At 33.9% G+C, this 12,457-nt stretch overlaps 1 protein-coding gene across 6 annotated transcripts in view; it reads left to right on the plus strand.

Annotated features, from left to right (window-relative positions):
• Positions 1-12,457, plus strand: part of LOC142344658 (cilia- and flagella-associated protein 44-like) — a 139,135-nt gene that overhangs the window by 116,743 nt on the left and 9,935 nt on the right. For all 6 annotated transcript variants that reach the window (XM_075396484.1, XM_075396486.1, XM_075396488.1 and 3 more), the window contains 2 exons: positions 3,772-3,912; positions 7,575-7,761. In XM_075396484.1, coding sequence (XP_075252599.1) covers positions 3,772-3,912; positions 7,575-7,761 — 328 coding nt within the window. The remainder of the gene's footprint in view (positions 1-3,771; positions 3,913-7,574; positions 7,762-12,457) is intronic.

Consider the following 12,457-nt stretch of genomic DNA (forward strand, 5'->3'; position numbering starts at 1 on the left):
GGATAGCATTTAATAGCATTAATGGGATAGCATTTAATTCGGGATATATCCTTTGAAAAAATTAATAAAGCGAGCATGAATAAATTGTAAACAATTATTTTCTTAAATAAAAAGGGCATAAGTTTTTATTTTTGAAAGGATATCAACTTCAACTCCTTTGACTTACAGAATTGTATATTGAAAGCATTACAAATTAGTATCAATGTTTGAGAATATGAAACTACTGAATTTAACGATGCGAAATCATCGATGCAAAATTGCACGTCAAGATAGCAAATTTAACAATAAAAAGAACTTGAAATAAAGACTAAGAGAGATAAGCTTTCACCAAGCTTCTCCTAGCGCATACGTTTTATGGTGCATGCAAGTCTCCTGAGTGAGAAAGCAACAAACTCTCTTGTCACTGTGAGAAACATAGGTAACTTACATGCGAATCAGAAACTTCAATAGGAAATAAATTAGATTTGTTTTCTATTGAAGTTACAAATAAGCAACAAACTCCCGTCACTGTTCGAGATAAAGACAGTTTACATGCGTAATAAAAACTTTAAATGTAATAAATGGATTCGATTTGCGCTCATGAAGGCAACAAATTCTTTAGGAAAATCGGATAGCATTTACATCAGAATATATCCTTTGAAAATAAAAATAAATTGAGCATGAATAAATTGTAAACAATTTTTTAATGAAAAGGCATTAATTTTTGAGTTTTGAAAGGAAATCAATTTCATTTCCTTTGACTTACAAAATTATATATTGCAAGCATTACAAATCAGCATCAAACTACAGAATTTAACGATGCAGAACCAATGATGCAAAAATGCACGTCCAGATAACAAATTTAACAAAGAATTCGAAGCGAAGACTAAGAGTGATAAGTTTCCACCAAGCTTCTCTAAGCGCATTGTTTTTTTGTGGCACATGCAAAAGCTCTCCGCTCTCTCAAGGTAAGATTAACGCCGTCTCACTAAAATTTCTTCTTTGTTATTAAAAAATGAATTAGTTTTGTGCGCAAGAAGACAACAAAGTCTCTAGACACCATGAGAGACGCAGGCAACAATCCCCTGACGCAGCAAATTTAACAGAATAGTAATTTAAATTTAGTCTTTTGCGTAAGAAAGCAACAAACTTTCTTCTAATGAATTTCGGTTTTGTTCACAATCTTTGTATTTCTTGATGAAATTTTGTTCAGTTTTGCAGATAAAATGAAGAATTAATTACTTGTTAGTTGTTTAAAGCTTAAGGACTTGCTGATTTGTTTGAATCGACTCTTCTTGAAAATTCTCCGTTTTTTCATGAAAAATAGACCAGATATGCTTGTGTTGCTCACCTTGTCTAGATTTCTGGTGCTATAAACTTACACACTCCTCACGAAATTATTGTATCTCAAGATGAGGGCTGTTTATTTTAACCGCCCTTTCCTAGGAAGTTGTTCTCGAACTAACAATTTTGCCGGTCGTCTGCTAATATAAATCGAGGTTTTTGAAAAAAGCATTTGTTCATGATGTATTATTTTTCCTTTGGCAAAGTTATCTTTTGATCAGCTATTAGAAATATTTGCGTTAATTAAAAGCCAGTTTTGTTCTCATCTGGGATTTTACAATGAAAAATTTCTATTGTTTTGAAGCGCACTCCTTGTAAAAAATTTTTGCCAATTTTTACTTTTATTACAGAAAGTTTGCTTTTATTCAGAGCTGCAATTAACGATAGATGGCACCTAATCTTAATTGGGGCCCAAAAGAAAATAATATATATTCAGAGTAAGTTTCTTGGTTTTTATGGATGCGGCAGAGTGCTTTCGTTAATTTTTAATGAAAATGTGGATTTTGCCTGCATTTGTTGTTCTTTCTCGAGTCCTATGACTGAATCTCAATAATCAAAGGTCTAATCCGTTACCTAAAAGAGGTATTAGTGGATCTATCCAATGTTTTCAATTGACACCTATTGGCTTTTATGTCTTTGAATGTATATTTCTGTTCAAAAATATCAATGAATGGCTGATCTTTGTCACCTTTTTCTTCGTTTCTTTCAACTTATCGCTTAGTCGATACATGGTCGGTCCCAGTTCCTCTAGGTTGGATTAAAATTACCAAATTACCCTGTATACAGGTTTTGATTTAATGAATGGCCCTTATGACTTTCACTATATTTGTTCAAAATATCAGTGATTTTTTGAATTCTGTGTACTTTCTAACTTTATTTCTAGTAACCTAGTTCTATTACGCGTCCTGTCTGATATTGAGTAGCGCAAAAAATAATTTATTAGGGTTTTTATGCTTTAGCGAGTCTTTTTTATTATTTTAAGTGATATAAAAAAAATGGTTGTTTATTGCGCTTGGCCTGTATTTGTGATTATTTTTTCACATGTTACAGTATCACAGGTCCCGTTAAATCTTGAGCAAAGGTTCAGTCGAATATTTATTTCGATTTTAATTTTGCCTATAATTGATGTTCTTTTTGTAGTCCTATGACACATTCTGATTAATGACAAATATCAATACCGTTCCTAATGAAGTTTTTGTGCTTATATTTAATTCCTTCAGTTGACAACTGATGGTTTTAATGACATTGGATTTACTTGTTTAAAAAAATATAATGTTGAACTTTTTTATCTATTTTTGTCTATTTATAAATTATTCTCATAAATGTTAGTTCCTATCCACTTCCTTTTCAAGTAAATTCTAATCTCTACTGGTTTTGTATTTCAACCGACACTTTCATGATTTTGGCACTTAGTTTTCATTAAAAAATTTTGTGCCTATGAATTTGATCAATAATGCTGGTTTTTTGTTGTCTTTTGATAATGCCACTTTAGAAACCGGCCCTACTGATGTTCAACTGGTGAATATATAAAATATTTTCCATGTTTTCCGTTAAAATTTCATACTTTTAATGTCTTCAAAAATTTGTTTTTCGGCAATTTTGTGTTTTTTTGTCCTCCCTGTATTTGTTGTTATTTTGTGGCCTTATAACTTAGTGTCTCTAAAGACAGGTAAAGTTGGCTTCTGAAGCAGTTACCTGCGAATCGATCTAGTTTTTGTTTAGTAGACTTCGGAACTTATTTGCATTCGACTTCTGGTGGATTTTTGAGCATTGCCTCTTTTGTTTTCCTTTTTGTTGGCTTGTTACCTAGTCTCATTAAAGTCAATTTATTTCTAATTTTCAGTAAAGTACAAGTTGAATCGTTTAGTTAAAGTGTTATCTGATACTATTTTGACTTTGTTACTAGATGTTACTTCAAATAAAAGATCACGGTCTTCTAATGCGGCATTAATTAATTCATTTAGAGGTTTGATTTTGTCACTATATTTTTTTACTCATACACCAATTGTTTTCGAACAGTATGTGATTTTTTGAATGTTTCTTCCTCCTATCTCTTCCTCATTTGGTTGACAATTAAGTCAAAATGTGGATGAGTGAGTTCGGAACATAATTTGCGAACGCACAGTACCGAGCCTTCTTGTACAAATGCATTCTCTAAATTGACTGTTACAGAGCATTATTGGGCTAGAGCCCGTTCGTAATTGTCTCGTTCAGATTTGTTGAAAATAATTGATTTGATTTGCTTGCGTATGTATCAATATTCTCGAAAAGAACGATAGTTTGTAAAAAAAAAAGGAGAAACTGACAGCCGTGAGATGAATGTTCGTATGAAATTCATATAAAGTTCTTATTAATAGCCACATTCAGCTACTGAAGCGGTTATTATTTAATTAATTCGCTTTACTTTTTATCGTTTTACAGAGGTCACGATTTTCTTATGATTTTTAGGTGGACTTGAAGAGAGCTGACCTGAGGAACACGACACTGTTTGAAGAGTTTGTTCAGTTGAAGGAGTTTGAGAAGAGAGAGAACATGCTGGCTGGTAAAGTGAACGACAAATACGATGAGAAGGTCGACATGGAACAAAAGGTCAGTGGACAGTGACACTCACAGTTACTTAAGTTGTTCGCGAAGTCTAAATAATTCATTTCCACTAGTAATAATAAGTAATACTACTGCATTTCAAATCATTGTTTACTGATTCTTTTAATGTTTTGATTCAGTATTTGCTCGAACGGATTTGCTTCCGAACTTCTATATTTCTTGGTAATCATTTATTGCTTCCTACATTTTAGAGAGTAATCAGCTCTCAAGCAACGTTTGGGTTGACAAGAAGACTGATCGTCAGTCACTTCGCAGTTAAGGAGCATAAATTGCTCTGAGAGCCCTTGTGTCTGGCAAACCAACCAATTGTGACCAATCGTTATCTTTGCTGGTGAAACAAAATTAAAGCTTTGGAATGTTGTCGCAAAATTGATCTTATTGTTGGTGGTAATTATTCATTTTTGTCACGTGCAAAAGCTTAGGATCTTGTCCGTTATTAACCGCCCGCGCAATTTTGCACCCCCCCCCCGTTTATACATGTAGCATGTGAATGGCTTTCAAGGTGACGTCTCAACAAATAGACGTACCAAAATACAGAATTTTATACGAATCTGATTGGTTGAGAAAATTAAAACGATTTAACTTTATGCGTTCAATTGACCCAAATTTGATATAGCCTAATTATAGACAATATATTCTACCGCGTGTGGACCTGCCTCAGTAGCCCGTGGGACTTGATATTAATCTAACACAAACAAACGCGAGATTAGTTTAATCCAAAAACTTTCAAAGTTTCGGCTTCTAAACTCTTCTTTCGGCTTAGCGCAATTTCTGAGCATGCTTATGTTAATGTTTACGTTCTCTTTGAAAAGATGGGAGTTTTTTTGAGTGCATTATGAAACAGTGATGGACTGGCAATGAAATTTCTATATTTTGATATTTCTGCCATTTTCACTAGCGCTGGCTTTCAATACTATTAACATATACATATACGAATAATGTGCCTTTACAAAATACTACAACAGCGAAGTCTTGGAATTAGTACATGTTTGACGAAAACAACTTGAATATAACTTAAGTGGTGCCGTGAATATTACCCGAAAGGAAAATTAGCCGAATTGAATATTAGCCGAAAAGGAGTCATTAACCAATCAGATTTGAGAACTCACAAATGTAAATGCAAGAATAACATGATCGGTCGTGATGTTTTTTGTGATAGATTCATATCAAGTACCATAGGCCGCTGAGGCATGGCCGTGGCCCGGGTGACGTTCAACTATGCCGACGTAATACTATGCCGATTATAAGAGTGTCGAAAATTTATTCAATTTTTATCTTGATAAATTTGTTAACTAATCACGTCATTTTACGGCGATGACGCAAAAAAATTATCGTCCAATCACAATCGAGAATCAATTTCGGCATTCTTATAAAACTTATTGTTTTTTAGTAAAAGAAAACTGCATAAAGACAAATATTAAGTAAACAAAAGTAATTGCGGACAATGGCCATGCCTCAGCGGCCCGTGGGACTTGATATGAATCTATCACAACCGAACATGTGATCAGCGTACCCTGAAAGTTTTTTAAATTTAATTTAGATGCTCTTGAATTCACATAAACACTCTTTTCATGTTTTCGGCACTCTTGAAATAAGCTTCACTTTCGGTACTCTTAAACGTCGGCATAGTATTACGTCGGCATAGTTGTACGTAATCGTGGCCCTCGAGGCATGGCCAAATGCGTTAATTTCATGTTAAGCAAGTTAGATAATTGTGCGTCCTACTTATGTTTGCTTACAGCAATTATCTCAGTAATTAGTTCTGCTAATTTTCCTACTTTTAACTTTTTGGGCTAATTTTCACGTCGGCTAATATTCCGGACACCAAAATAAGTATTAACCCCCAGCCCTAAATTATTAAGTTTTTCGTTGTTATTGGCTATATAAATAGTTACATTTTTACGAATTTTTGTACACGTTGTGTCAAAAGTTTTCTCACTTCAATAAACTAAACCAGCATTTGTCAAACGAAACATTTGTTATAAGCAGGAAAATATAACTTTTTTGTGGGTGCAGATCGACTTATATACGTGGCTGGGGTCGAACAAATGGAAGGATTTTTTTTTCGCCTTTTGAAGCCTTGAGTTTAGTGGTTTAACTATTTGGCCGGTGGACTGAGCTTCAAAAATAGAGTTAATTTGTGACACATTTGAAATAGTTATCAAAGAACAAGAATTAAATTTTTATCGATATTCTCTAAAGAATAGCTTTTATACGTTTTTCTTGGCAATAGTTTCTAGTAGTTGCTTTCTTATCCAAGATTTTCAGTTAATAATTATCTTCTACGCTGACAAATCCGGTCTAGACCCCAGGAGCGCGGAGATTAGGATACAAATGTAAGAGCGCGAAATATCCCATGTTTTATTTAGTGTATCCCCATACACTATATATATCCAGATATCTAAATATCGGAGCAAGTATAAAAAATATTTTCTTTTTTAAACGAAAAAGTTTTTAAACGAATATTTTGAATGGCAATTATGAAAATGAGTCTTACCTTCGTTTTCTCAACGATATGCGTATAAAACTGAGCATTGAAACTTTCAAAAATTGTACTAAAAATGGGCTTTTATATGCTAGAACCATTTTTTACAATAATAATAATTTCCTTGAAGCTGCTTCAAAACTAGCGTAACTATTCATATACAGACTAGAATAATTCTTGTTTGCGAAAGTTGCATAAATAAAACTTAGTGTCTTAATTTGACCGGTGACTATTTTTTTTGTGCTTATTTTTGGCTTTTTAGTACTTTACAGATTTGGTTTTTAAAACACGAGATTTTCATTTTGGGCGCTAAAGCTAGTGTTATTTTGATTTTTTCAGGTAGGTGCAATTCTTCACCCAACGCTCAGCTAGTATCATGATCCTTTCTTTGAGATTTAGTGAATATAGTTTTTATTTGTAGAATGTGCACGTTTGTTTTTGTTTGTGCAAGTTTGTTGACAAGCTTGTAAATTGTGATTGAACTAAGGCTTTCTGGCCTTCATTTGGTTTCTCAGGGTTTTACGTATTTTTTTAGTGTTCAAACTCTGCTGTTGTTTAGATCATATATTGCTTCAAAAACATGAAATAAGTCGTTCATTGATCTTGCTTAGAATCGCAAAATTTTGATGCATATTTTCTGAACTACGTTCACTGCTTTTGAACAGAAAACAAAAGTAGCAATATAATATTTTCAAGTGACTTGTTTAATTTGCGCTTTATGCGGAAAAAAGTTTTTTACCGTCTTAGGCTGGTCCATTTTCATTTTGCTCTTTTTTTCTCAATTTTTATCAAGCTCCAATATTTTAATAAAATAAAAAATTTGATCTACTAAATATTGCTTTATTAAAATTTATTTAAGAAAGTTGGCAAAATTTTTTAAGTCTTTTTGGCTTGTAACTGGAGTCACGTATTGTAAACCGACAAATTTCAATCTCACAACTTCTCTTGAGAAGTTCGATTCCTTTAAGCGGATTAAATTGAACCGAATGGAATTTTGGCTATACTGATGTCTTATTTTTCTCAAAAAAATTGTTTCACTGTTTTCGGCAAATTTAAATTTAGTGTTTGAACCTGAAGTCTTTTTTGAAAAGTTTCCTACGATGAAAAGGTAATCGAACTTTATTAGATTAATTGTGAGATGAATTTTGCTTCCATGTTATAGGTTGCAGACTGCAAGGCTAGAGTGGAGACGAAGCGAGTGGAAATAGAGCGCCTAGAGGAGAAACAGAAGAATCTTCTAGAAGAGTTTAAGTCCAACTTGGGAGAGAACAACAAGTGGGAGGAGTTCCTAACTAAAGTGTTCAAGAAGAAGATCAAGAGAGCCAAGAAGAAAGAACGCACCGGAGAAGGTATCTAGCAGATCATGCTGGCAGCTTTTTCATGGTTGATATATAAGTAATATATAGCCCCGTATTGGTCACTCCTCAGTTGAATCACTCGGAGAAACTTTTGAAACACTCGGAAACATTTGAACAAGATTGCAGAAGTAGCGTTAGTTAGTCTAGAGAACGATTCAAAAACTAACGCTCGCCAAAAAGCAATTGGAGATGCCACAGTGTTCTAACAAAATATTTTAATTTCAGTAGTAACAACAGAAACCAAAACTGATAGCACCGGTCGCAGTCTCATTTATACTCATTGATTATGTTTATGTTATCACAGTTTTGCTTCTTGTTACAAAGAGAATTTGCAATAGCACGATAACCATTGAACCTATTGAGCTTCAACTAAAAACTTTGCTTCACAGCTCTCTTCTTTTACCATAAATTTGTGGGATACGAGTAACCATCTTTTCCGAGAATTGTATCAAAATCAAGCAGCCATCTTTAACAAGTTTAATCTGTGTATATATTAGAATATATTTTAAATGTAAGATGTGACTTATTAATTAATCGAGTGAATCGTTGCCATAACCATGAGCGGTTAAAAAGTACATCGATTACGTCATAGGATTTCACTAGGAAATCAGAACTTACCTTATGGCTTTAATACAGATGAGTTAGAGCGAGGCGACTGGTCGCGGAACACGTGTCGCAGCTTCGTCTCAATCGGATCAGAGTACTTTTTCGTACAACCACGAAGAAGTGAGATTAATGTCTCCATGTGACAAAAACACTATTTCTATATTTACATGTTCAGCCAGGACCACTGCTAAATCAAAGCCGACCATTTGGTCTTTTTGCGTTTGAGACCCGCTTTTTTTGGAACTGGACCCCACTTTTTGAAGAACATTGAGCATTTTTGGAGTGTGGCCGAATAAAGTTGTGAAAACTACTTCTTGGGATGGGACGGAATAAAGTTATTTAGCCCCCGGTTTGAGTAAATTGATGATCAATCCCAATTGAAAGCCTATTATTCAACAACGCAAGTCCAATTTTTATGTTTTCGTGGAGGTGAAGAGTTGAAGCGGGCTAAATGGACCTTCCCTATTTGGTAGGGTCACTGGCTCATCATGTGAACGGCTTTGGTTCCATTCCTAACTTTCCACACCTTTCTTTGTTAATAATTTCTCTGCATTATGAAAAAATGTACATCAAGTTACAGAATAAATCTGACATTAAAGTCAGTATTATGAATGCCAAATTTTTACTAATGATTTGCAATAATGTCAAAGCAAACTTCATGTACGCAACTAATCTATGTCAGTTGATCTGTTGTTCGTTTTTTGACCAATGTTTAATTTCAGAGCGCTGTTTATCTTAATCAACTCTTAATAAGAGTATTTGTGATAATGGCTATTGGATACTTGATGTCATTTCCACATCTAGGCATGCCTTCAAGTTTTTCAATTTGACTGGAAAGGTAAGCTCGAAGGCTCACTTGAATTTGTGCATTCGTGGGTGGAGAAATATCTGCTATCAATGTCTCAGAATGAAGTCACACCTTTTTTGAAGGATGTACGCTATTTTTGTTGCCCTCCTGATGTTAAACAAGGATACTTTGAAAAAAAGAAGTTGCAATGTGAGCAAGGAATCTTTTGTTGATCCCAAAACTGCTCAATTTTTTTTCAAGTTCAGAATTGCTCTACAAAAAAGGTGATTCATTTTTGATGAGAGAAGTATTGAAAACACGAGTTTTTCGAAAAATAGAAACTCTCCTGAAAAAAAATGGCTTTCAATAGAAAAATATTGAAGTCTTGATGTTTTAAGTCTTCACAACTGCCATCTGGTCTATAATTTGAGAGACAACTTGGAGTAAGTTTGGCTTTTGTTCATAGAACTTTAAAAGGCAATGTTGCCAGGAACAAAGTCTACGAAGTGAAAAGTTCGGAAGAACCATTATTACCATTTTTGTACGAAAAATAAGAATTCATCATTTCTAAAGCAAAATCGTTCTCTCCAGCTTTTTCGCTCGCTCGAACAGTTTTGTTGAGCATGATGGAGCCAAATTACCACAAAATAGTCAGTTTACGAAACCAGCAGGCGAATTTGGAAATTGCGCCTCATGTTTTCAAAACACGATGTCTTTAAGGAAGTGAACAGACAGGACAGTCCCAGACGAAACAGACCCGAATAGCAAAATATTCCCAGACAATACAATCCCTGAGAAAGCAGACAAAACAGTCGCAGACAAAATAGTGCCAACTAAATATAAAGTTGAACATAAGCACACCAATTTACAAAGAAATCTCTTAATTTATCCATGATTGTATTTCATTGAACAAATATTGAGTTGATTACATAGTTTTTGCCAAATAATGCTTTTTAAAAAAATTATTGGTTTAATTTACATTGTTTATTGGTTAAAATTACAATTGTTTAATAGCCGCCGTCAGCTTCTCAACGGCTATTACTTAGGCACTCTCCTTTTTTACAATTAAAGAATTTGAATTGTATTGGGGCGCTGTCTTTTGTTTAAGATCTGTTCACACATTTTCATAATTTTTGAAGTCAAATTGGAGTAGTGATTTTGGTCACGCCGAAACATGAAGTGGAGCGAAAAAGCGAGTGGTTTTGCGGAGTGGAATTTTTTCGCTCTGATTTTAAAGTAGAATAAAAAACGGTGTTTGAACAAAAGTTCGCTTTCTCGCTAGTGGTTTTTTGTTCAAATGCGGTGATTTCACTTTGATTTTTACTGGTTTTTTTAAAATTTTTGGGTCGGATTTTCTAAATGATTTTCCCAATCCGTTCATAGTTCATTCTAGGTCTAGTTTTTTGTTTGAACGAAATTGCCATTTCTCACTAGTGGTTTTTTGTTCAAATGCCGCATTTTGACATTATTTTTCCGTTTTTTTAAATTTTTTGATCTGTTTTTTTTTAGAAATGGTTTTCCCAAGTCACCCATAGTCCTTTCTAGGTCCAGTTTTTAGTGTAATCAATACAAATTCTTTGAATTGTACGTCAGGGCTTGTCCTGCTATGTTTTTTTAATTCGCCTTACGTTTTGATCACGTTTTTCGTTTTACTTAAGTCACGATTTCCACGCTTGACTTGCGACTTACCTCAATCACTGTTTCAACTGAATGGATTTTAAATTCTTCCACGCATTGAATTATGCAATGTAGTGATTTAGCTCAAAGTCAAAACAACAAAATCAAAAGAACAAAAGAAACAGGATGAGCATATAAAGACTGGTCGTCAAGTCATAGTATATTGGGTTATCACAGTTCATTAAAGCAATTGCTAGCTGGCATTAGGAGTATGCATATTAGCGTTCACTTTGGAAGTTGAATTAAGTGTAATTTTAGAATCTAACCGAATATGCATAATTTGCACACCAAATAAAAAAACGACTCTTAGAAAAATTCTGTCTATCTTTTTTGTCTTTTTCTGTTTCAATCCCAATGTGCGTCAAGCGGGCCAACGGCGGCTATTTGCCGATATTTATTCGAAACTATTTTGTCTGGGACTATTTAGTCTGGGATTATTCTGTCTGGGACTATTTTGTCTGGTTTTATGGGACTATTTTTTCTGGGATTGGATTCTCCGGATACGCTTTAAGAATTGTCCAGTTCCAACACTGCGGAAGGGCTTTGTTGAAAAGTTAATTGAGATATATTTTTGAAACGAATAGAAGGAGTATTCACATGGAACATTATAGTCAGTAACTGGATTCATTGAAATGCTAGATCGGAGATTGCTTCTCGAAGTTTTTAATACGCTTTTATGAAGCGGAGCTGCTTCATCATGATATAATATTTTACTCTTTTTAAGCGTATTTTTATGGAATAGTCCAGCTTTACTAATCGTCTAAACAACTTTTATTAGCTGTCCTCGTAGAAGTCTTAGCTAACCAAAATTTCAAGAAAATGAGAATTACTTGAAAATTGAGAAGAGGAGGTTGTTTTTGGTTTTATTCCAAGAAACAGGTTTCTAGGTCTCAATGTTTTTAAAAGCCAGAAAAAATTTTTCCACTATAATTCGTCGCAGTTTGGGTTTGGGGTCTCGCAGTTGGGGTCGCAGGCGAAAACATTTAAAGTACTCTTTCAAGCCTATTGTTGGGGGACGCATTCATTCGTGTTATATATGATGCTTGAAATCTACCTCGATTAGTCCTACTTTTTAGCCGTATTGGCAGCTTGCCGTATATTTTTGATCCAAGCTACTTGCGATAATTGTTGTATAATTTTTATCCCGATTATAAAGCATAAATGATTTTTATTTTGTGTTCTCATTGGTTCTTTTCTTTCAAAAATCCTATATTCAGTTCTTGACTACGGTATCAAGATCATAAAAGTACAAATTAAAGTGGACCGTTTGATCAAATTAACCTCTTGAGAACACCAAAAAGTATCTTAATACATATTAAAGGGTCCCCAAAGCGTGTTTTAATTCATATAATTAAACTTTCAAACTAGATTAAACTTTCAAACTTTAAAAATAGATTATGTACAACTATACTGTAGTAAAACATTTTTATTGGTATTATACTTTACAATGCTTTTTGTCTCGAAGTTCCACAAAAGTAGTAAAATTTGGGTTGGTCTACTGCACAGATAGGATCTCTCCCAAACCAGTTGCAAATCTATTTCGAATTTTCACTATTTTACTCCTAGAAGGATGACTTAACTGCAGAGCTACGGAAATCAAATACTGTTTGGGCCAAA

The sequence above is a fragment of the Convolutriloba macropyga genome, chromosome 8, assembly GCF_964194025.1.
Source record: "Convolutriloba macropyga chromosome 8, txConMacr16.3, whole genome shotgun sequence".
NCBI classification, from domain to species: domain Eukaryota; kingdom Metazoa; phylum Xenacoelomorpha; order Acoela; family Convolutidae; genus Convolutriloba; species Convolutriloba macropyga.